The sequence below is a fragment of the Triplophysa rosa genome, linkage group LG11, assembly GCF_024868665.1.
Source record: "Triplophysa rosa linkage group LG11, Trosa_1v2, whole genome shotgun sequence".
In the NCBI taxonomy this organism is placed as follows: domain Eukaryota; kingdom Metazoa; phylum Chordata; class Actinopteri; order Cypriniformes; family Nemacheilidae; genus Triplophysa; species Triplophysa rosa.
Window position 1 is genome coordinate 13,759,592 of NC_079900.1, and position 27,285 is coordinate 13,786,876.

Genomic DNA, 27,285 nt, shown 5'->3' on the forward strand with positions numbered 1-27,285 from the left:
CGCACGAACCAGAGGTTTGTTTTTCCCGCAAATGACGCAGGCGTAAGTTCTGGTGATGAACGTGGCATTTTTTGTTTTGTTCCAATAGAATACCGTCTCCTCTGTGTGGGAGCTTTCGTCAACGTCATTTCCCGGAAAAACAAGCCTCTGGTTCACGCGCAGCCGAGAGATAACAATACGTGGTATTATAACTCGGACTGCATTATTCTTCAAGAAGAAAGTCATATTCAGTTAGGATGCCTTGAGGGTGAGTAAAACATGGGGAAATTTTGTTTCTTGGCTGAAGTATGCCTTTAAGCTTAGATGAAGATCAATCAAAAGTGTAAAGAGGTCTGTCTACTTACCCACTACCATTATATTGAGCTCAAAGCCTTGTTTCATGGCCTTCCTCCTCATCTGCTCCAGGATGGCATCGATGCCCACATAACTGAAGTCCATGGTGGGCTTGTCAAGGCACATGGATGGGGGCATCTCTGGTATAACAGACTCTGCCATGATGCTACTGCTGCTGCTACCGCTGCTGTAGCTTGAAATGACCTCTGACCCTGCAGATGAGAGATTACCGTCAGTACACATCATGCAGCATTGAAAGTTTCATAAGGGCATCAATCATGATTACAATAAACATATATTATGATGTTTGACATAACCATGCAGTCTCTACAAAAACCAAAAGACAGAAGAAGGCAGGCCTGACACACATTTGTGTGTCCTTTCACCTCCATTTAGCAAGACCACGACATACACAGATAAACACATGGTCCCTAAAAAAGTAACTCCAACAACAAGGTGCCACTTCATCCGTGTGCATGTCATTAGTCATCATGCATGATCATAACGACAAAAATATCAAAGAATGCATTCTTCACACGATAAACATTAGCCGTTTGCACAATTTTCTTTCCAGGTTAAAATTCTGAAAGTCAGTAACTTGATCCAATGGCAGTTCGGCACAGTTATTCAGAACGCCTGTCGACTCTTCTCCACCCATCAGGGCACCCAGCCAGCAAACCCACAGCAACTGGAATCCTGCCTTCACAAAAGACACGCTCTTCCCCCAGAGATTCAACCGACTCTCTCCGTTACATGACATTATATTACACAACAGGTATTCCAGTGGAGCAGTCAGCACAGAAACAGTAATAGATACGTCTAGAATGAATCACAGCTGTCAGGACAGTAAGGTGAGTGGAAAGAGATGTCTCACTATTTGATACATTCACATTGATACTCCTACTACATCCAGACGACATCTCCATGTTGAAACATGCAGAAATGGACCTGCCTTTGGTTGGTGTAGCCTAGAAACACAACATGAACCTGAGAAACAATTCATTGTCTACATTTTGAAACAGACTTTATGTCTCCCTCGATCTATTTCTCTCTGTTGTGTTTGAGAAACCCTGAGTATTCGGAGAACACTTGGCAGGCATGCAGCCCATTAGGCATGTCGGTAACAATCATTTTCCTGAGCAGTCATACGCAGATGCCTGTATGAACACAGACTTATATTTCCCCACCACACTGTTTACACTGCACTTATATTGCATGCGGTGAGGAGACACACCTATAGCTACCTCTACGGCCCAAACAGACCACTTCCTCAGTTTCGTATTCCCGTCCAGACGTTTAAAACGTGAGTCCCCTCCTCCTCCTTCCTATTCAGCCTGGTCGAGGCAGGAATCACCCTGTCCTTTACATTCCACTGCGTGAACATTCACCTCCTGAGTAAATACAAGCTGATGAATGCACAGGCTAAAAAAATGACCCGAGGGAACACTGAGGGGTCATCTCTCATCCATTTCATCACTGTCATTGAAGGTTAAACTCAGATTACATTAGCAACAAAATGGCACATGTTCCTTCCTCTGACCCCGTCACATGACCACACAGACACACAAATCTCCCTCAATGTTAACAGAAGGCCTGTTAAATGTTAGCATTTATATTCTGGACATCACAACAGGAAAGATGCTCTTCAAGGTTCTCAATGCACAGACACAAACAGAGCTTTCTGAAGGCCTCCCTGTGCACTTTATAATCCGTAAGGAACACAGTGTGCTGCCCCGGTTCGACAGATGGGATCTTTGTGAAGTCACCCCATGCACGCAGCATTCTCATTCACTTTCCCAAACCTGCACTCAGGAGAATTTGGTGGTGATCCTCTTAAGCTCACAGTAATGTCCGGTATCCTAATACCCTCAATGAAGCTCCTCACAATAGCACAATAGCTTGAGGCTTCTAAAAAGCCCACCTGTATTGAGAAAGGAATTCACAAACACCACAAAGGCTGGTCAAACACAAACATTGAGTTTTTACTCCACTGAACCCAAGAGTGGCATTTCAAAACCTCCCAATGAAACCTAGAACAACCTTTGACCCAATCACAGCAGTTCGTTGAGTTTTCTTGCCAATAAACTTCTTCAGAACGGTTTTGTACACATTTACTTTTCCATCTGTTCTTGGATCAGCTACAGCAGCTAATGGAAGAAAACAGTCACCCATCACTGTGAATCATACAGAAAGTCCAGGAACTCCCAGATAACAGCAGAGGCACAACAGAGGAACAAGATGACCTACACATCTACGGTTTCCCCTTCATCCAGGACCATGCGTGACGTTTTTCCTGAGCGATATTGTGCATCTTGGTAAAATAAACTGACCCCACACCCTGTCTTTCAGAATGGGAATACATGCCTGTAAAAGGAGTGCTGAACACAGGTGTCTGTGCGAATGGACTGACCCCATAAAACTCCAGTACCATTAACCCGGTTAATGTACAAAACAATGTCAAATTATGCAAACAGCTGGAAATCATTAAAATCACATTAATGGGTCAGTATTCCAAATAAAGACGGAATATTATAGCCTGCATTTGTAGATTATGTCCAAACAGAAATGTGATTATCAGTCATTTACAGGGACAGTTGTGGGACAATTTGTTTCACCCCCATGTTGTTCCATATGACTTTCTCCCATCGAAGAAGAACGTGAGTGACTGACCGTCACGTGGATTTGAAACGACATGAGGGTGAATTAATGATGACATCATTTTCTCTTTTGTGAGAGCTATCCCTTTAAGGCAAAAACAGTGTAATTTATGTTTGAACGCAATAGTTTGACACTATTACAGTAAGGTCACAAGGCCGAGCTGAAAATGCAAGCAATCCTCTATCTGACTCCTGTCATTCATCGCAAAAGTGAACAGCTTTGACAGAAACAGTGTTGACTGACAGGTCTGTGGAGACTCAGCCGCTATCAAACTTCATGCCTGAGGAGATAACAGTTCGACAGGCCGACTGAAAGCTGAAACACCCACCGAGACAAACAACGTGGGGTGAGAGGGGAGGTGAACGTGCAGTCCTGCGCCTGCTGATGAGCTGTTTCCTGGATCAGAACATATCAGAACGCTGAGAGGGTTCATTCAATAAAGTTACTGCGGTAAAAATGTGCATCTTCTTCACAGTCCAGTCTAACCGGCTGTAAAATGTGATTAAAGGGATAGTTCGCCCAAAAATAAATTCTGTCATCATTTACTCACCTTTCTTCTGCAGAACACAAAAGAAGATATTTGGAAGAATGCTGTAACCAAACAACATTGGCACCCATTGACTTCCTTTTTATGGGCATACTGTATAGACGTTTCACAAAATATCTTCTTCTGTCCCTTACAGAAAAGACACATGAATTTCACATGTTTTTTAGATGTTTTTCGCATGTGATCACATGTATACAACATGTGTTTAGCATGTGCAAAAAACACGTGTGATCACATGTGAAATGTGTGTTTTTTAGAACATTTTGGTGTGAATTCTATGTGAATTCCCACGTGAAACCCATGGGATAACATGTAAAAACCCATGGGATGACATGTGCAACATGTGGTGACGTGAAGAACATGTGATCACATGTGTTTTTTGCGTGTCTTTTCTGTAAGGGGTGTTCCACATATACAGGTTTTAAATGACAAAAGGGTGATTAAAATGTATGGATAAACTATCCCTAATTTAGCAACAACTGAAATGCCTTTCTTCTATACAAATGATGCTCATTATAGATCATACTGTAAAGACAAAAAATCTAGTGTCATTTCATTTATGTGTCCTAAATTGTGTGCGTGTATCTATGCCGTAAAATCTGCTGTATCCTCAAATAACCTAGCACTCACACTCTAAAAGTATAGAACAATACACATTGCATACATTACAGATTTTGTGGCAGCATTTCCATTGTTTCCTTATTTGCAGAATTAGGGCACTAAACAGCAGGTGCGAAATAAACCGAGCCATCACTGGCACAACTGCTCCTTAGTGAATTTCACACTAAGACTTGTTTTTAAACAACATGGCAGCCATACAAAAAACAAGTCTGTTTCTAAGCCATCAGCACAATATTTGTCATTCTTGACATAATGAGAACCAAAGCACAGTTCCCCTGCCATCACAAACAAACAGTAATTATCATCAGTGAAACATACTTTAAAAAATAGCACACAAGGTAAAATGGAGTGCTTTGCATAACACTGTGCTGCTTCCTTCACCGAAATCCATCAAAACCCTCAAAAGACAAAAACAAAACTTTCCATCAGAAAGCCAAGAGCTGGACAATGTTAGTCACTTTCTGTTTTCAATTACAGGCAAAAAACGTCCTTCTCCCAAGTATTCAATAGCTTTGTAAATAAATGCCAGCAACTCCAACACCGCAGTAAAAAGAGTTCGAAGAGAGGAAGTCACACCGAATAACTGATTTGCAGCTTTTACCTCAGGCTGAGAGGAATAAATCAATCACAGTGTCCATGGTGGGACACTTGTGAAGTGCACCTGAGGATTTGCAGGAGCTGAGATGTTGCACTGACTGAGAAAACAAACCCTCATGTCTCACCCTAGTCTAAGGGGAGTCGGGTCGAGCTGTGAGGTCAGATCGCATTTCATGACTCACTTCCCGTCTTTCTTTAATGAATGCCATCTTAACAAGCATGAGATTCAACAGAAAAGACAAACTAATTATATTTGGCTGATAAGTAGGTTGCATTAAAGGGATACTTCACCAAAAATGAACATTCTGTCATCATTTACTCACCACCTTTGAGTTGTTCCAAATCTGTATAAATTTCTTTGTTCTGATGAACACAGAGAAAGATATTTGGAAGAATGCTTATAACCAAACAGATCTTGCCCCCCATTGACTCCCATAGTAGGAAAAATTGCTTTATCATTTACAAAAGTACAAAGTACAAAAGAAGACAATTTTGACTTTTGTATTTTTCCTACTATGGTAGTCAATGGGGGGCAAAAGCAGTCTGGTTGTAAGCATTCTTACAAATATCTTCATCAGAACAAAGAAATTTATACAGATTTGGAACAACTTGAAGGGGAGTAAATGATGACAGAATTTTAATTTTTAGGTGAAGTATCCCTTTAAAATCACAATGTCTTGTGTCTGATTAAACCTTAGTTTTGAGATCTGCCAGAATCAGTTACAAACCGAATATTATTTCTCTAAAAAAAAAAAAAAAAATGAAGAAGAGAACCAGACATCCCTGAGTTCTTCCATAGTCCAGATGACCAGACATGAGCTGCATATCAAATAAATTCATGTAAAACTGATAGGACATTTCCTCTGAGCTCTGGAAAACTGGTCACATCTGTTCTTCTCCTTGTCCATTCCCTAATTTAGGATGATTCAAAGCAAAAAACGCAAGGATGAGGATTTATCGCCTCTCTTAAATAAGTCAAAACCACTTAAAAGTACCATTACACTTCAAAGAGAAGTAAAATATAGGCATTACCGTAGAGAGCCATCGGTTTGCCAAGACCTTTCTTATCTGAATGCATACGGTAAACAAGCCTCAACATGGAATAAGTAAAGCCTGAGTACATGCATTATACAACAACATGCATACAATTATGAAAGAATATCATTAAGTTCCAGCAAACTACAAAAACATTATAGAGGCAAGATCAGACCAGGGAGAAAATCAACAAATAAATGACAGGGAGAGAGAATGAGACAAAGGGAGACAGTGAGAATGAGCAAATCCGTGGCCTCCCGCAGACAACAGTTCAATGCAAAAGGGAAACTGATGTTAACTCTACACAAACACAGGGTGTGAGGACTCAGGAACAGGGTTGACTGGGCTGGAAAGCGTGACATCTGTTACTCAGGGGTTGTACAAGCAGATGGTGTCATGTGCACAATGGAAAAATGTGTGGAAGCGAGGGATATCATACTCCCAAACTGGCCAAGAACACCAGAAGTGTCCGATAAGGATGGTGTGAAAAACATCCATTAGTTCATCCTCACGGAACCGGTAATATTCCAAAACCTCATCAAGTTTCATGTTTGAAGAAACTGAAATGAGAATAAAGCAACTTGGATAACATGCTCACCAACATTTAATATTGTTATGCAGAGTACTGTGACTGTGATTGACTGCCAAAGCAATAAATGCATTAAAGAGGAAATCATCTGCCAAAAAGCTTTTAGTAGAAATGAAGTCACTCTCTTTATTCCTTCCTCTAGTCAACAAGTCCTACATGAGCCACATGTACTGCATATTTTGAGTGATACAGCATTTGGAAATGTGTTCCTGGCATTCCTACCAAATGAGCCAACAGTAGTCCAGCGAGGTTAAAGTGTATCTTTGGAATTACAGGCTGGCAGTTAGAAGATTCCTAAATCTGACCCCATGGTGAAACGCTGCCCTCAACAACACTGAAGAAATGCTGATGCAGCACAATGACATCACCTCTACAATGCGGAAAACTCGAGGAGAACGAAAATGCCACGAGAGATCAAATAAGATATAGAAAGAAAGCAATTGTCTTCCGCATGTTCTTTCTAAAGGGGTTCAGTTCACCCAAAAAAAAAACATCTGCCATCATTTACTCACCCTTGAGTTGTTCCAATCTTTATACATTTCTTTGATCTGATGAACACATAGCCAACCAGTTCTTGGCCACCATTAACTACCATAGGAGTAAATGAAGACAACATTTTCATTTTTGGGTGAACTGTTCCTTTAAAAGTTCCCTTATCAGTTCTTTAAAATCAGTTCATTGGATGAATGAACAATTTCAACATTGAGATATGTTGTCATCTGATTACTCAAATATGCAAAAAAATCTTTTGATGGGTCTTGCTGATCCCTTCTGGTATGAAGACCAATGTGATTGTATACTGCAATGTGAAACCAAACACTGACGTTAGTGCAGAGGTTCACCAGATCAGCTTCAACAAGACAGCTATCCTGTATGAAAAATGAACGTTTACTTAGGCATACACAGTGCAAACTGACATGTAAAGTTTGAATTCTGGTTCTGTTTGATTAATGCACACTTCACAACGGGTAAACAGTATTCACAAGCTGACAGGAGTAAGAATGAACCTTGAAAATTGAAAGAGGCTTAAAGACATTAAAAAGTCCTTGCTCTCCGTTAAATTCAGACAATCTTCGATACTTTGCAATTCAAATCAGCACCAGTCACACCAGTTTGGTGACAGACACAGCAGCGTCTGGTTCGCGAGAACATGTGTTAACCTCATATGCGGGGCAGGTGTTTACGACACCTCAGCTCTGCGGCCGAACCAACACGCTCTGCCATTCGCCCTCACCGCAGGAGGAAAGAAAATGAGTCGAGTTCAGAGGTCCACCATGGCGGCACTCTGCTGCTCATTACTGTAGCTCTCCAAAGGGCTTAGTGCTAGTAGACATATACATGAGTATAAAAACCAAACACCATGAATATTCCCTACAAAGCCAATTAGAGAGGTTTCCTTTGCACAGAATCCCCCTAAAGCCTGAGTGTTAGTGGGCTAAAACCTTCAGAGGTCTGCTGCACGGGGCTGACAACATAAATAGAGAGCGCTCTATGAAATGACTCATCAAAATTTTCCCCAGGAGATCTCTGGAGCTAAAGGACAAAATGTGCTAGGAAGCTATGGAAAAGACAGGAAGAACGGCTTCATTTTGTTCCTGACGTTCAATATGCTTTTTTTAAGATGGCCACCTACAATGAGACATACAGGGCGAGAAAATTATATTTGGGTCAAATGATGCATTTATACCCTCGGTGACTTCAAGTCTGAGCCATGGCCTGGTCGAAGTGGCTGGTCTGTTGACAAGGATTAAACATTATCTTCATTACCACCACCTCAGAATATTGCAGCAGTCTGTTAAAATGTCATTGGCTGCGAGTGACAGGTTGACGGGAAACGCCGATATAACAAATAGATCATGATGTGGCCGAGACAAAGAGGAAGAGAACTTTGTGCTACAGGATGTGGGCAGGTACATGAATGACACTGTAAGAAAGTTACTAGAGAAACAAATTTCACTAAACAACATTATTTTGAATAGCTTGACAATTGAGCTTTCGCTCATTTGACAACTGACTCATTTCGCTCGTGAAGATGTTTTCTTTAAAGACAATAAACACAATCGATCACGATGACCGCAATTTAAAAAACCCGCTTAAGATTGACTTCAAGTACTTCAAGCAAATTATAATTTCTTATGGTTTTGGAACAAAATATGTCAGAAGCACGTTCTTCAAAGGTTTTCGTAAAATTCCCTTGAAAACCCACAGCACAGAACAAATCCAGGAAAAGGTGGATAAGAGATGACAGGAAAGGTGAAATTAAACCGAACGAGAGGGTCTGGGTCTCACGCAGCCCTGTAACCTCCACAGTTTAATTACAAGGCCAAGAGAAAAGGTGTAGACAGGGAGTGAAGGATGAAAAAGGAGCGGAAAGGCCAAACACGCCCCCTCTGCAAACTCACAGATGCTTACAGACCCAATAAATCTCCCCTGTTCAGAACGTCCCAGCCTGAACATCCTCAAAGCTCTAACATGGAAACAGACGGAGCGCGAACATGGAAAACTCATACGTACGCAAGCACATGTATTTACAGACACATACTACACCTCCACTATAGCCAAACATCCATTGCTATAAACTATCCTAACATTGTGAGCTCAAAAAGCAAAAAGGAACCAAACAGCAATACAGAACCAGATCGGTAGACATATATTGAAAGAGAAAGAAAAACAGAGAGGGGGGAGAGAGACAGAAAGTGAGTTGACCTACCCTCCTGCTCGTCCCTGCTCAGCCTCAAACCTCCAGTGTGAGCCTCAGCTGGAATCTCTAGGCTTCTCTCTGACTCCGCCCACAGTGTCATGTGACACTCACCACACCCCCTTCAACTCAGCAGTGAAAAAAGAGATGGCCAGAGGAAAGCGAGAAAGAAAGCAAGAGGCCTATCTGCCTGACAAAGCACACACACAAAGCTTAGGGGCTGGATTTCTATCTCTCCCCAGCCTGAATTGAGAGAAAACAGACTCAGATTTGGGACTGTCCAGCACCAATGATTTATGAGCTATGAATTACCTGAGCTGAGCTGTTGTTCTTCCAACCGCAAGAATTTGTGGGATCCCGATTATTCAGGGGAAAAACCGAAGCAGTACAGAACAGAAGAGAGAAATGAATGCGGTTGCATTATAAACTACAGCAAAATTTGAGATTTTGGTTTATAAGAATGTCACCTGACCCTAAAAATATTTTGATATAAGGAATATATGAGTAATATAAACCTTATAAAGACCAGTTCACCCAAAACTGAAAAGTCTGTCATCAACTCACCCCTCAAGTTGTTTCAAATCTGTATAGATTTCTTTGTTTTGATGAACAAAGAGAAAGATACTTGGAAGAATGCTTGTAAACGAACAGTTCCTGGCCACCATTGACTACCATAGTAGGAAAAAATTCTCTGAACACAAAAGAAGATATTTTGAAGAATGTAGGAAAGCGGTTCTGGGGCACTTTTGACTACACCATTGTCATTTTTCCTACTATGGTAGCCACTGTTTGGTTACAAGCATTCATCCAAATATCTTTCTCTGTGTTCATCAGAACAAAGAAATTGATACAAATTTGGAACTTGATGGTGAGTAAATGATGACATTTTTAGTTTAGGGTGAACTGTTTCTTTAAACACAACATTTGGAAACATTTAAATATAAATCTCTTAAAAAAAGTCTTCATCCAAAAAACTAAATGAATTATTAAGCTATTAAGCTTTTAATTACTTTTAATGCGCTGTTATGCTTTTAATTTCTCAGAGTTTAGAAAAAGCTGCATCTCAGCGTTTACAAAAACCCTCAGCAGTACAAAAGCTTAGGTTACAAATCAACGAGTCCATCTGTCGGGTTCATTCAAGTCTGAAACATCGCCATGCATGTTTGTTTTTGTTTTACACCCAGTCTCTGTTGCACTAAACTTGCATGTTAGAGGGAAAATAAGCATGATTGTGGTCATTTCAAATGAGTGCCATGACACAACCATCCTTTTCTTAAGCCACCAGGGGGGAGGGGGTTAGGTTTCAACATCGGGTTTTACTAGCACAGAGTGAAAATAAATCCTTTCAATGTTTGCCTCGGTTTACAACAATTCCAATCCCAGCGTTTCCCATTCTCCGAGGGCAAATCCCTCACTCTCTGCATCTTTTCCAGGGGGCTCCTTTTCCGCTTTTCCTCTGAAGTGCTTGTGAAAGGAGCAAACTCTGTGTTTAAAAGAAGACCACATACTAGACCAAGTGTTCAAACCTGTGGTTGGGACAACATAGGCATTTACTTAATTGGATGTGCATTTTTTCCCTCAGAATGGAAATGGTTGTTTCCTTATGTTAAGAGGCACCAAAGTTTTCCCAGATGCAGGACACGCAGGAACCCAGTGAGACCCGATGCTTGCTGCAAAACACAATCCAGCAGGAGATCTTGTGGTTTTTATGGTAATCAGATGTCCTATGTATATCTACTCTACGGTGATAACAGGAAAACAGACTTCATGTGTTTTAACTTTTCCTTCAACGTTCAACTAATCCCCAGTGTTTCAATCAGATGAGCAAACGTGGCCGGTGTCATCTATGCACTTCTTTCACCGCGTTCCAAATTCAGTCTCTGGAAAGCTCCGCATGCAGATGTGAGAAAGACAGGAGGGGGGAGGATGAGAGCCATTTGTTCCTGTGCGAGGAGGTCTCACAGCAGATAAACAATGGAGCCACGCCATCTTTGTTTCCCCTCTTGCCCTTGCGCTGAGAAAGCGAGGCTGATTTATTCCTCTGTGAGACTAATGCAAACCATTTGTCTCAGAGCCCCACTTTTACAGCGGTCACAAGTGCACAGCTTACATGGTTGCGCGAGTGTGTAACACAATGCGAGACACACTCATAGTGTACAAAACCTCATAGGCCAGCTTTCGGTATAACAAAATTCTATTTTTGATAGCAAGTATACAGTATGAAACACATTTTTTTCATTCTGACAGTTTTGAATTTCTTTAGATTTAATATTTAAAACAATTTCATGCTTTTTAGGTTTGGACATCTGCCATTGACGCCAATTCAGAAACATAATCGCACCTCGAGCAGCCAGCTTGTCTCATCACAACATTATTAACCAGCCTAACTCTACACAAATCGCACACATAAAATTACATCCATCTGTTGCTATAATTGCCGTCTATTTGTATTTTCCACATCTTTGTTGCAGTGGGACCCCAGTGCATATAAAAGAAACGAGAGTTAGATTCAGACCGTTATTAGATCATGATCTGGTACACATTACCAACCCATATCAGGGTCCCAGTGGTTAATTCATATTTTTCTGACCTAAACCACGGGAGTAAACAAAGAGCTTTATAACTTTATATGAAGTCAAACAGGCTTGAATAACTATAAAACGCTCTGCGTAAGACAGCTAGACCTGCTGGGACAGCATGGCTTTATGATTTACGAATCATAAGAATTACCTTTAACGTTACCTTTAAGAATGACTATAATTGACTATAATTGTATATTTTATTTCATTAATAATGATATGAGTCATGACGACATTTCTTTAAAGACGTTCGAACCCATTTTTGCACTCAAATTTATCAAGACTGCATTGGGGTGCAAATATCCACATTACACCAGTTTGGCAGACCAGTGGCTCATCTACATAATTTTATACATTCAAATTGATATATATATATTTTAAATCTATATAATTAAATTTGTTTACCTTATTATGGAGGAGAATTATATGAACTACACAAAAAAAGCTGGGTTGTTTTCAACACAGTGTTGGGTCGAAAGGGACAAAACCAGCCAAATTGACTATAGGGCTGGGGGCGATGTATCGCGATTCACACTAATTATACCCGTCTAGGACGATTCTGAAATTGTAAAGGCTTCGATTCTGTGTTTTACTGAGCTCTTCCGTGAACTACGGCTCTGTGAACAGTAGGAAGTACTGCTCAATCCAAATTGTGTCTAGCAAATTTAAACAATTCAGTTTAATTTGACCATTTATTTAATTCAATGAAGTTAATTTGTGCCACATATTAACCAAATTTTAACCGAAATGGATCGGGTAGTTATTTTTTATGACCACCTTAAAACAAACATGCATTATAATTCAGCAACAATTTAACAAGCCAGGAAATATCTCAAAGCATTGTAAGAAACAAAGTAAGAAAAAAGAAACTTGTACAGATATAATAAATACATTTATTAATAAATGTAATACAAAATGTATAAAAAATATATATATTAAACTACCGAGTGTAAAACAACAGCAGTCAGTGTATAGCCTACATACCCGAAACTGCCGTAAAGTGTTTCGATTTATTTCAGACAGGAAGTGACGTCAGTTTCGCACATGCGCGGAACAAATCGTGTTTCCGGGACGGATCGGGTAGCCACATAGCCTACATACCCGAAACTGCCGTAAAGTGTTTCGATTTATTTCAGACAGGAAGTGACGTCAGTTTCGCGCATGCGCGGAACAAATCGTGTTTCCGGGACGGATCGGGTAGCCACACGGCCTACGTGTGTAAATCGTACTACTTCTGTGGGCCTGCGGCGCTTATTTGGAGTTTCTGCACGAGAGCGCCCTCTGGCTTTCGAATGTGGCGGCATGTAACCGTTCGCTCGATTTATCGTCACATTTTGTATTAAAATAACCCAGCATCGGTTAAATTACAACCCAATGGTTGAATTCATCCCTTTTTGACCAAACGCTGGGTTGAAAAAAGCCAAGCATTTTAGGGTGCAGTAAACTTCAGCAAATATCAGAAATTACACCTGCCTTCCAACTCAAAACCCATGCTTTCCTTTAAAATGTGCATTCCTTCAAGAAGAGAAAGTCTCTTGGGGACTTTTTGCAAGCTGGCACAGCATTCATTCCCATTATCATGACACACTGTATGTAGCATGAGCCCTATCAGATGGCTTATCACTCAACATTCTTCACAACAAATAACAAGAGTATCACTTTACAACCTCTTGTCTCTACATCCCCCTGACTGCACAATGACCCCCATACTCACATCCAGCGCTAATTTGTCCAATCAACAACTTGGCCCGCACTGCTGCGATTGGGCTTATCCCCTCAAGAACATGCAGACAGACAGATAAGAACAGATATCATTATTCCCTCTGGAGCCTCACCAAGCCATGAGACACGATATGCCCACAAGCTGCCGTCGCAAGCCGTGCCGGTTGTGTCCGCCTGGCCCTCGATGTGGAGCTGGCACAGAGAGACCCTGAGCCTGACGCAGCAGCAGGAGGCCCAGCTGTACATGCTCATTCCCAGTGAAAATCACAAGGGCCAAGAGGAAGAAAAAGGAAACCTGGGGTTCATAAAAGGGTAAGTGTTGCACAAATGACATACTTGCAGTTATGGAAGGCCCTGTTCGAACCACAGCCCCGCGGAGTCAGGGCCAACAGCCAGAGATACGGACAAAGGCCGCTGGTGAGGTTTTCTAGAAGCACCAAGGTTGTGCGGTTGTTTGATGACTTCTTTACTATTCCTGGCAACACAGAGGGACTAAGATGGCCAAGAACTCAGAAGGGAAAAAATCTTAAAGAGACCAACTTTGCTTTGTGTCCACCCAAAACGGTTCGGTTATCATTCTGTCATCCTTCCCTCACTAAAATGTCATAATTTTCTTCTATTAATAGCAATTGTGAAGGCTATGCCGACTGTTGTTCTCCATGCAAATATAATAAATATTGGACTGAAACGTAACTTCTAGTGACTTCTAGTTAAAGGTCCAGTGTGTAATTTTCAGGTGGATCTATTGACAGAAATGGAACGTAATACACATAACCATGTCTTCAGAGGTGTATAAAGACCTTACATAATGAAGCGATATGTTTTTGTTACCTTAGAATGAACTACATATTTCTGTCTACATACACCGCAGGTCCCCTTTTCATGGAATTCACCATGTTGTTTCTATAGTAGCCCTAAATGGACAAACTTTCTCTACAGAGCGTTTTGCAAATACGTTATCTCTTTCAGCAAAGAAGAGAAAACGTGACAACATCTTAGTCCTGTGTTAGCCACCATAGTGCTTCGAAAGGGAGGGGGAGCGGTGGAGTGAGCTGTTGGTTGCAATTCCCAAACTCACCACTAGATGCCACTAAATTTCACTGAGTGGTCCTTTAAAGACCCAAAATAATTAATATAAGCAATTGTGTCATAAATGTGAATGACTTGTGTGGCATTTTTCAAGTCTTATATATATATATATATTTCATCTTAACAGCATAAACAAACGTTACTGCGCATGGGCACTTTTGTGACCCCAACTGAACTTCCGGTACACATTCACAAACAGAGTGACTGTAGATTATTTCTGATAACACTCAAAAGAAACTGAGAAGAACCGTTACTTGGCTAAACTTGTCTCTCAAATATTTTGAATTTAGACTGCGATACCAAGCTCAACCACTAGATGTCAATGTACCATATGGTTTGTTTAAATGCGTCAAACAATTTGTTGAACGCATCCTTTAGTTTTATTTAATAAAATGAACATACAACAAAATTCAACAAGTCATTGATTTAATACAATTATTATACAGGAAAATAATTATACAAATTAATATTAACATAAATTAAATAACATATATATATAGTTATATTATTAGACACACACTAGCCTAACACAAACCGGAAGTTAACTTGGGGTCAGGCGTGCATGCATCCGATGAAACGGTCTATAAGACACAAACTGAAAACCCACATCCCAAACATCATCAAAACAAAAAGAACTGTAGTTCTTTGGTGTTCCACAGAAGAAGAAAGTCAGACAGGTTTGTTACGTAATTTTTCCTTGAAGCCTGATGACTCTCTGCTTTATGTTAAATAAACAATCCGAAATTTCCATTTCCACCTAGATGCAAGACACCAGACAAAATAAATACCCAAAACAAACCCGTGCCATCATTTTTTAAACCTTTTACATGTGACACACAGACTGGGGAGCAAACCTCAGTGGGCGTCACACTGAAGAGGCAGATAGAGAAAACAGAGACGGTCGCTGTGAAAGGCCTGTTTGTCAGCACATGCTCAGTACTGCAGCATGCTTCATGCAGATGAGAAACCACCACTCACTTCCTCACTGGACAGCAGCTCTTTTGTTCCCTCCAGCATGAAGTGCCTGAGGACATGACAACAAGACCTGGGAGCTGATTCACTCCTGAATTTGCTTCATTTCGAAGAAGAGACGGCAAAATCTAGGCCAAGCCTAAATTGACTGATTCACTGACCTCAACATCAACCCACTCTGTGGGAGAGGACATCGAACGTGAACTTTTCAAACCAAAGAACTACTGACCGAATTGAAAACATTCACACACAGAGATTCAGCATGCTTCAAAACTGTATAAACCTCTATGGTTTGTGTGAAATGAGGGGGAGGCGGCCAAAGATAAATAAACTCATGCTATTAGCATTTCAAAACGGCCACAGTAAAGTCCTTTTTTTCGTTTTTTTTAGTTGAAAATGTCGTCTAAACCTCCAAAAATGAAAAAAACTGTCATTATTTACTCACCCTCAGGTTGTTTCAAACCTGCATAAATTCCTTTGTTCCAATGAACACAGAGAAAGATATTTGGAAGAATGTTAGCAATTTTCAGTTCTGGGACATCATCCGCTACCATAGTAGGAAAAAATATAGTATTACAATTTTTTTGTTCAGTTGAACACATAATGAGATATTTTGAAGAATTTAGAAAAACAAAGAGTTCTCGGGCACCTTTGACTACCATTTAATTCTTCCTACTATGGTAGTCAATGATGTCCCGGAACTGAAAATGACTAACATTCTTCCAAATATCTTTCTCTGTGTTCATCGGAACAAAGTAATTTATACAGGTATGAAAGGTATGAAGAGTGAAAGTTTACAGAATTTTCATTTTTGGGTGAACTATCCCTATAAATGAAGCACAAACAGTACCACTTGGGGGGGCGGGAACAGGCACAGAGGAAGAATATTTCATCCCAAAATTACAATTTCGACCACAGGACTTTGCATTCGGACGTCAAAGAACCGTTAAAAAAACTTCACCCAAAAATAAAAAAATCTGTCATCATTCATTTACCCTCATGTTGTTTAAAACTTTTTGTGGAACACAAAAGAAGATATTTTGAAAAATGTCTTAGTGGTTTTGTCTCCAATCAAGGAAAGTCAATGAGGGATAATGTTGTTTGGTTACCAACATTCATCAAAATATTTTTTGTGTTCTGCAGAAGAAAACCATGAGGATGAGTAAATGACAAAATAATTCTTCTTATTTTTGGGTGAATTCTCTCATTAATTGTTACTGTATATTACTGTATATCTACAGTAACTTTTACAGCATGTTATTTCCCTCACATTTTATCACACAGATGTCTCCCTGGTACGGAATCGGTTGAGGTTGCTCATCCACCTTTAAATGGCATTTGCATCTCTAGAGAGACTAGACCTGAGCATATCCCTTGGAATCAAAACAGTGGAGATTCAGACATCTGCTATCTACATCATCCATTTAGCATGCTGCTTCATTGGCTGCATTTGACAGGTAGAGTCCCAGCAGTGTCCATACTAAAGCCAGCACATCTGCAGATGTGTTTCAAACAAACGAGGTCACATGAATGCAGAGCATCACAATATCATCCGTTAATAAAATTTAATTTAGAATATTATTAACTATTTTATAATATCTGCTGTCTACAAACAAATGCTAAAAATTTTCCAAGAGCAAGTTTAGTGTGAGAACATACCACAGTGAATTATATATGAAAGTTCTTTGATCCGGGACAGAAGTATGACCAAATATCTTTAAATAATGGAGTGATAAAATACTCTACATGAGGAACAGTGACTCCTACTGGCACTTAAAGCAACTGCAGAGAGAGAGAGAGAGAGCGAGAGAGAGAGCGAGAGAGAGAGAGCGAGAGAGAGAGCGCGCGAGAGAGAGAGAGAGAGAGAGAGAGAGAGAGAGAGAGAGATCCTATGAGAGCATAGCTCTTAATTCTTTAATAGAAATTCTACCTGAAATTACTTGTGGGAGGAAATGTAACCACACACAATAGCCATCAAAACCACTTCCTGTATTTGTGACTTCCTTTCACAGGCAGAAGTAGCTCTTGATCTTAAATGGCACTCGCTCCCCTGAATCCAGTTTGGGCCTCAATCAGACCTGAATGATTCTGATGTGGATGTAGCTGGAAAATATTACCAGCACAGCACCCTTTCAAAACACAAAAGGATCAACAGAGGTAACAATTCACAGGGATAGTTTAAGACTGAGTAATACCAACCAAAGCCAACACAGCAATCACTACGTGTGTTTGTGTGTCCCTATTTGAAAACGTGCTGGTGTGGCAAACCCTCGAATGAGATCAATCAACAGTAAGAATATTTGAAGAGTCCGATCATATTGTAAGAAATAGGGTTGGGTACGTTCACATTTGAACCTGTAATGGTACTGATACCGGTACCTTTTTCGCAGATATGAGTGTACGTGCTGCATCTGAGCGCACATTTCCTTAACGTGAGATTTCTAAACAAGAACAAGTGAAATAAATGACATAAATGTGATAACCATATGTAGAGTCGAGTGTTTATTTACATTTTGTACATTGATTAGCACAGCCTGCTTTATTAGCGGTTTTACTTTTGCTTTGCGTGAGGTAAAATGCACTCTCTCTCTCTCTCTCTCTCTATAACGTACCTGCTCTTACGCAGCACCTGATGCATTCTCAGGTACCGAAATTTGGCACAGATTGATTTAATGTGAATCGATACTCTGTAGTAGGGCTGTCACGATTATTAAATAATCGTCTCATCACGATTGTTTGACCTCGTCGCGATGGTTTCAGATCATCGCAATTATTGCACATCTCTATAGAAGACACTAGGGGGAGCTATAGTGCACCTGCATATTGCATATTTTATTGATATATTGTAACTAAAGCATGGTAATACTTGTAAAATTTACCACCACAACACAATCACTTTAAAAAAAACTAAAGCATATACCATAAAAATAACCTGCAGAACAATTTAATATTATTTCAGTGTGAAAACCAGTCTACCAAAATTTCATTAACATAGAAGTAAACTTTTATTGTAGTCTTGCAAGTGAGAAAAAAACAGACTAGAAGGTTTTCTATGAGTGATAGCATTTTAATGGTGGCTTCAATTCACTCCTGATCAATTTAATTAACTTAAAAGTATTTGGCGGTTGTATTATTGACGGGTAAAAGCCTAAACCTTAAGTATGATGACTCAATTTTTCCCGATGTATTTCCAAGAAAAAGAACAGTCTTTATATTCAGAACAATATGGTCGTTTCAAAGCTGAATAAAAAATGTATGAGAATTAAAAGTCAAAGCTCTAAAACAGACAATTAATCGTTACAATCGCAATGATTTATTAGACAATTAATCATCAGCCAAATTTCATAATCGTGACAGCCCTACTCTAGGGATGTAACGATTCACTCAGCTCACGATGCGATGCGAGTCACGATTCTGATCTCACGATGCAATTTATTCACGATTTATTTTTACAAAATGAGTTGAAACAAATTAGAAATGAACAACTTCCCTTGCATTATTTCTTAAATGCTTCACGTTTCTTTGTATAATAAAATAATGTTTTATTTCAAATAACAAAACTAAACTGCAATTTTATAACAAATTAATAATAGAAAAAGTCTCTTTAATATAAACAAACTAATACTGTCTGAGCTTTTCTTGGATTTTTTTGCATTTAAGAAATATCAGCATGTCCACGTTTAGATTTGCAGTGAATATAGCGGCCCCTGCTGTTCAAAAAATGTATTGCGATTCAGTTCACACCTCAACCGATTTGAATCGTCACTCATTATAACCGATTTTCAACCGGCTCACAGTGAATCGTTACATCCCTACCCTACTCTGTAGTACCGACGTAATTCGGTCGGTACCCTTAAAAGTACCGAGTCCAGTACCCAACCCTAGTAAGAAACCTTTCATTTTTGATATGCTTCCCCCATTCTTACAGCAGAAGAGGCCGACTATTCACTTCGAGTAAATGATTTATCCAAATTGAAAAAGACACAGGGAGACTTGGCCAGCGCTGGCTTTTTATCTCAAAGCACACAGATGTGGTCAGAGGCCGATCGCTCGGCAAAGCATGACACCATCCACTGCACCAATGAGCAAAGCTAACCCCAACGTCTCTCGCTCTCTCGCTCTCTCTCGCTCTCTCTCTCGCTCTCTCTCTCGCTCTCTCGTTTCGACGCCTCTTGGAAACTTCTCATACTAGAAAAGAAACAACAAAAAAGCTGGAAAGTTCTAGATCCTCCCATCACTGATATTCGCAGGCTTCTCTGGGGAGAGCGTGTGTGCCAAACACTGCAAAAATAATTCCACTCATCTCAAAAACGTCCTTCAACCGTTTAACACAACCAATTCTTTGACTTTAAAGTTAAAGTATGCAATTGAGATTAATAGAAAAATGTATAGCAATAAACTAGTTTCTATGAAAGTAAAACCATCATTGCTCTTGCGCACAGAATAGTGCTTTACGTTCAATGACCACAAACCTCAATCTTGGCAACCTTCAAATTATGTTGTCGTCTTTTGGATTAAATCCATTCGCTCATGACAGCCCATAACGTAAAAGTTCATAGCTTATAGTTTGTAGTGCTGCATAAACCAAAAGCAACCTTTGACCAAACACCACAGTCAACAGTTCCCTAACTCTTAAACAGGTTATAAAATGGCCAACAGATTCACGAAAGGAGGTCTGTCAATGTATTAAACCTGTATTTTTAAAACACTTTACAGCATTAGCATGACATTCAAAGGCTTCTGACTTCACAGCTAAATGGAGTTTCTACCACGTGGATTACTTCCTGAAGTCAGAGCTGAGGTCATTCTTAAGTAACGGAGGACGCACGGGCTCTCAGCATGTGGATGAACAATGTGTGAATCATTAAAGCAACAGTAAGGAAGTAACAAGGTACCCTGTGTAACATTAAGTGATTTCTCTATTCAAAACACCAGAGATCAGATTTTGGTAGTGATTACCTAAACGTGCCACCTTCTCTCTTCCTGTTCCCAGCTCCTTGGAAACAATCGGCACAGTTTCAACACGCCTCTGAGCAAAGTTAAAAGGCTTCTGCAAATGCTGCAAGCAGTTCTGCACCGTCTACCACGCTGAGTCCAAAGGAAATAGAGCAAGGTCAACCAGTCACAGCTGATGGCACAAGGAAGGAAGCCAGTGCGAATGTGCGTACGAGTGGGTGTTTGTGTAAGAATATGAACTCTGCTTCAGATCACTTCCTCACTTCCGGATGAAGACAACACAGCCAGCACAGCTTTGCTGTAATATTTGCACTAGCATATATGAAATGTAAAGAAAATGCTCTGTCATTCATTAAATTTTTCAGAGAGACTACACTTATATATCGTGAGAAGAAATATTTTAAAATGTAACAACATTCCTTGCAACATGCAAATGCAATTTCCAAATGCTAGCTAACCGATGGTCATGGATGTCTGTCTGGGTGGCTTGGGTCTAATCAGAGGTCACACCTCATTTAAAAGAAAATTGGCATGACAAGACCAGTCCCTGCAGGCATATCATTTTCTATTAGGATTAGGGTTGACGGAGCAAAGGATATACAGTACACATACATTGCAATGTGAATCTCTAAGGCCTTCTCACAAAGTTCCCTGAGACTACTCAAAAATACATGTGGCTAAAAAAAGCCTGAAAAAGAAAAATTTGTGTTAAAAACATATGGGCTTCACTGCCTAACACAAGAAAACAACATCCCAATAAATAACAGACTCAATAAACTGACCTCACTTTGCATTATTCCCATGGCAATTATTCCTTATAAAACACAAACACAGTCTAAATGTCACATGAATGAAGAGGCAAAAACAACCTTCTAAAGGCCACAAGGTTTTCTATTTTCTAAATATGCAAGATAGATATCGAGACCATTTCAAAATTATTATTTTTTAAATTTACTATTCATAGGTATGTGTTTAGGTAAAATAATCATTTTAGTTTCATTTTGTGAACTAATAACTAGATTTTATGCATTTCTTTGCAGAAAATTAAAACTGCACAAACATGTCAAATTAACAGAAAAGATTTTTCAGACCTTAAATACTGCAAATAAAACAAGTTCATATTCACTCTTAAGCAATACAGCAGTAATATTTTGTACATATATTTAGGAAAAGTTAAAAACTATTTTTTTATGTGATAACTTGGATTTTTATCACAGTTTTTATGTGTCTGGTCATGCTGTCAGTCTTTCACATTGCTGTTGTATGTCACTACTAAGGATTGATTTTGTTGAAATTCAACAGACACCGGACTGGAATGACCACAATACATCTAGAAATGCTGATTACATGAAAATTTGGAATGGTCTCTTAATTTTCTGCAGCTGTATTTCTCAAATACATTAAAGCAATAAAAGAAAAAGACCGTAAACATTGTGTTAAAAAATAAGGATAAGTTTACAAAACATAATAATGATTTAAGTCAAACTGTACAATTTTGTATGAAATGTCAAGTAAAGTAAAAAAAATGTAAAGTATCCTGCATTTCATGTTTCAAACAGAGATGGCGATAGAGATGCCTCTCTATCGCCATCTCTGTTTGAAACATGAAATGCAGGATACTTTACATTTTTTTACACATTGTAGCTTTACATACATTCTGTTCAAATGTATACGCACAGTTAGTGCATGGCTTTTCAATGATACAACCAGCTTACTAACATCCTCCAGTGATCTGAATTAGAAGGAATTTTCTCACAGCAGGATGGCAGAAACAGACGTACGGTCACCTGGTAAATGTGTCATTCTGCTTAGCTCATTGAGAAAGCTGAACTGCCTCTCAGACCACAATGCAGTCATCCAGCTCCCATTGTTGGGGCAACAACAAATACTGGAAAACCGTTCAAGAGTAAAACACATCAAACCACTAAACCACTTACTAGTGAGTAAAGCCTCTTCATAAAAGGTCAAACAGGAGAAGGCAACAGTAAAAATTAGGGATGCCACAATACTCGATATAATATTGAACCGTTCGGTACAACCTCCACAGTTCAATACCATATACTGTATAAAATATGGACGTAGTGTCCGTGACGTCACCCATAGGTTTGTGAAAAGTAAAAATGAAGCCTAAAGTAGGCGGAGCCAGTATCGCGTCATCGCGCGTCACTCCCGGATAATCGTAAATGGGCAAAGAGGCGGGACGTGGTTGGAGCGGAGGCGCCCGGTTGGCTGAACCCACTTGTCACTCAAGTGGCCACGCAACTATTTTGCAGAATTTTAAGGCTTAATATAAGTTAAACGGGTGAGTTATAAAAAATTTTAAAAAATTAAATAAAATAAAATCACCCTCCTTACAGTTGTCATGAAAGGTAAAATTACCTATATAGACCAAAATAATTTTTTGTACCAGGCTGTAAAGAAGTTTTTTTGTGCTTTAAAGTTGGCCATTTTAACATGAGGCTCAATGAGATTCTGCCCTGTTTTGGAGACAGTCTCTAGCGGCCAGTCGATGAATTGCAGTTTTAGTCACTTCCGTGTTGGTTTCACGAGAGAGACCGGAAGATTGCCCCTTGTTCAATACTTGTAAGTGAATTGTAGGGGTGTTCGGTTCCGGGTTTTTTGGAGTAGACTCCGATTCTCGACTCCCACTTTTGGAGTCGACGGAATCGACACTTCGACTCCATTTACTGTCATTCAAAACGGGCTCAGGAATAAGAATATAAAATAAATGAATGAACTTCAGCTTGGGAACGTTGGGCTGGCAAGTCACTAGCAAATACACATGCATTTGTGCATCTAACACCATCACAGAGAGTTTTTTGTGCTGTCAGACCACATACTCCTTCCTGGTCCTAAACCGATGTGGTTTTCCAAGCGCACGCAGCGCAAGGACATGACGGTCCAGGTCTAACCGTAGCTGTAGACTTATGGTAAAGCTAAGACATTTCATTTCCTTTATTATTTTTATATTTTTTTATTGCATCGATTTTGGAGAGTTACAGTTACACAAATGAATATGTTTTGTACGTAAAGACGCCGCGTTTCATTGTTTTGAATTGAGGTTCCGTAAATGTGCGCTAAACAAGCCTAAAACATTTATTTATTTTCGTTTAAGAGTTTATATATTCACCCTGGGCTAAGTTCAACACTTTAAAAAAAGGCATTGAGCCTACCTTGTGTTCTCTTCTTAATGTAACTCATTGCAAAATAACTAATTTTAAATTTTAAAACCAACAAATATGCTATAATAATAACCCAGCAACAATAACTTAATATATGATTTGTGACTTCCTGACTGTTGCTGATTTTTTAAGTTTTTAAGCTGGATGAAACGCTTTATAATTTGTTTCCACAAACTTGATTTTGATTTGCGTCCAGTTATGCATACAGACTCACATAAGCATAGCACCACGCTTTCATTTTCATCGCCTCACGTTTTACTGTGCGTTCAGACCGCCGCCGTTGAGAGCGTCAAAGTGGCCGGAGGTCATTCATTTTCAATGTGAGCCGGCGGTGAGCAGCGGCGAGGTCTTGGCCGTTGAGGGCGTCAAGGAGAGTTGAAATCAGGTCAACTATGGTAATGAGCTATGACGCGGTTCGGCGGCAACCAATCAGAACGTAGAAGTCCATCTCTTGAGATGATTCCAGAGAAAGTTAGTTCCCAAGCAAAATGGAGGAGAAGTTGGTAATTGCTGTGGCGGGTTTCCCAATCCTATACAACGCGTCCCTGTTTGCGTACAGGGACGTAAATAAAAAAAATTATGCGTGGACCAAGGTGTCTTGAGATTGTTTGTTTTCCTGGTGAGTTGCTGATGATGTGCATTAACGTTATAAATTTTCTGTAAATAAGCGGGAATTTCATGCTAACTTCAGCGCCAGAGCATGCAAAACAGTGTTACTGCTGCAGAATATTAAATAAACTATTTACTGTATATGCAACATTTATATGCAACAACAGAACGCTTGTTTTCCAGCGGGGATGAAATTCATTTGCTCAAAATAACACCGCTTTGACCAACTGCATTAAAGCTAACGTTACACTTCGACCAGGAGAGTTTGTAATGTAGGTTGCACACAAATTAATGTTAATTAAAGACCAAGGCTAGTAAATTTCTCCTATAATGTTAATAGTATGTTAATAGTGTAACTTAACCATGAACACAAAAGCCACACCACACAAATGGCTTTTAATTGGTTTATTTCGTTAGCAAACGTGTAACTACAATAAAGTTCTTTCCACCGATCAATCTCTTGTGGTCAGTCTGCACAAGATCAACAAGCTTGTTTGCTTGCGGCCCCTTTAAATACAAGATAAGATTTCGATCTACGTCAGAGCGTTAGCGCGCCCAAGACTCTTTCTACAGCGTTGTTGGCAGGGCGGCCAGAGAGATTTTTGACGCTCTCGACGGCGGCGGTCTGAACGTACAGTTAGGCGGAGTGCTCTGAGCGCCCGAAGTTGAAAAAAACTCAACTCTGAGCAGAAAAGCGCTTCACGTTATGTGTGCTTTTTTCCATTGTCCAATCGAATGAGTGGAGAGGCGGGCCTTCCGATACGGTGATGGAACTTTACAGTTGATTGAAACGTAAAATTTTAGTTTCTGATAATAAGACAGTTAACAGGAACTAGAGCGCTCACGCTATAATCCTTGACTGACAGGACAGCTGTTTTGATGGTTACCTAGCAACATAATGGTTACCCCGCTGCGCTTCTCTTTTCGAAGAGTCAACCAAAAGAGCAGCGCAGCGTGCCTCACGTTTTCGAACATGAAAAGCGTGTTCTGTGTGATCGTACGCTAACGCAGTGTTTTGGATCGGCTGTAAACGTGTACAATCAGAGAGAGTGGAGGTATGACTTTTACCTGTTTGATTTTTAAATGTTATTTGTTGCTTTGCGCCAATCACAAAGACAAAGACAATGTAACCGATTTGAGTCAATGACAACATTAAAAATTACGGAGTCGATGAGTCGATTCCTGTTTTGGAGTCGATTCCGACTCTAGGGACATTAAGAGTCGAGGAATCGACTCTTTTGGAGTCGACTCCCCATCTCTAGTGAATTGCGGTTTTCCAATTTTGCATTTAGATTATTTCTGTGCGCTCAATTACACTCTGAATTGGCTCTGTCCGTGTTTGTTTGTATCTAATAGCGAGTGATGGTCAGCCGGTGAAGCAAGGCTGCCTGCAACACAAGAAGCAATGTGCTGTTGAGAGACGCGGGCTGGCTTTATTGTATGCCCGTTGTACTAAAGTGATAATCTCCGAATTTGGCACACCAAGAATGTATTTTACACTGCATACGAAAGCAGCACGCTCACATTGCATCTCACCCAGAAAATGCAGAATAAGCGTCTACACAGCACCATGCCAAAGTCCATTTAATGAAGTAAGAGCGCCTCCAGGCAGCCATTTAGCATTGCATTTATTCCAATTTATGGCAATCGCATTGGCGCACCTTGTTAATATATTATCTTTGGCCTTTCCCATTGAGCGCTAGTGTGTTAGGCCATGAACACACTTGACGTCTTTTTTGACAAGAAAAAGTTGACAAGAGCGCTTTTTTAGTAAAAAGAAAAGCTGGCAGCGTTTTTACTTGAAGGCAGCTCAGTACACGGGATTCATACAGGCAGAGTAACGGAAGTCTATTTGAATTATAAACAGAGACCATCTTTGCAAAAACCAACCACATATTTTAAAACTACAGTACTAATTTCTCGCTAGAAATGCAATCGAAAGTTATTAAAAGTGAAAAATACATTTTAATTCATATAAAAATATGTTCAAAGCAGCGCTTCGGCAGCCATTTTATTTCTATAAAATAGAAATTTCGGTTTGCGCTGCGCTGGCCAGAGCAAAGTAGGCGGAGTTTTCAAAACAGTCATTTGATTGTTTGTTTTACCTTTCGGTCAGCAGCAAAATATGTATCTGTCACGTGCTAAAAAGCAAGCGATAGCACTAGCCCTGCTAGTTAGAAGTAAGATAGCAGCAAGGAAGAAGAGGCTGTGGGTGGTCCTGCCCCATTTCTATTGGCCGTGCGGGTAAACGTCACAGAGCGCAGCGGCAAAAGTTGAACTATTTTGAACTTTGACCGTGGCGTCCGCGCAAGATCGACAGCGCTGCACGTGCGCGTACGCGTACGCTTTGGTCAACGGAGCGACAAATCGACCTTGCGCGGCGCAAGCCATTGAAATGAATGGGTTTCATAGCGCAGCGCATTCCGCATCCTGTGTGAAAGCTGCTTTACGCGCACCGCACGTTTACGTCCATTGCAGCAATCGGAAAGTTTTGCATTACGTTATTTTAAATACTCTGATGTGCAAAACCTCTTCAAGAAGCTTATTTTACTGGCATGTTGATGAACAGTAAACCAAAAACTGCTGTAAGCCAGGAACAAGTTGATTTTTGCTTAAAGATAATAAAATAAGTTAAATAAAGAGAATTTCAGTAAAATAGTTCTTAACTGTTTACTGTTCCTATCACATAAGAATAGAACAATGAAAAAAACACTTTAATGTGCAAAGCCATCAGAACCAAAAACCGTCGGTGAAAAACCGAGGTTCGTATTGAACCCTAGTAAAAATTTGTTCTCAAGCCCTTCAAGTGTGGGATCCAGAAAGGCAACGACTATGCAATGCTGAGTTTGACTCTTTTTCTGCACGTTTTAAATCTGGACACATTACAGAGCCCCATTTGGCCTGTCTGGTACTTAGTATCTCTCTAGCTCGCTTTCCTTATCTGGGCTGTGTTAGCAGAGCCCTGCTGATGAACCACTAATTAAACCCAAATGTGCTGCAGGCTGCCTGGATCACATCCTGAAAAGGTTTTCCATCTCTCTGGCCTATCTCATACTTGAAACACAGTGAAACTACATTACCACACACACACACAAGTC

At 40.0% G+C, this 27,285-nt stretch overlaps 1 protein-coding gene across 5 annotated transcripts in view; it reads right to left on the minus strand.

Moving 5' to 3' along the window:
- The window catches only part of septin9a (septin 9a), a 75,266-nt gene that overhangs the window by 12,339 nt on the left and 35,642 nt on the right, over positions 1–27,285 (minus strand). For 3 of the 5 annotated variants that reach the window (XM_057345858.1, XM_057345856.1, XM_057345857.1), the window contains one exon: positions 345–545. In XM_057345858.1, the coding sequence (XP_057201841.1) occupies positions 345–545 (201 nt within the window). Of the gene's footprint in view, positions 1–344; positions 546–9,090; positions 9,211–20,399; positions 20,573–27,285 lie in introns of those variants that run through there. The other 2 variants (XM_057345859.1, XM_057345860.1) reach the window with 2 other exon arrangements.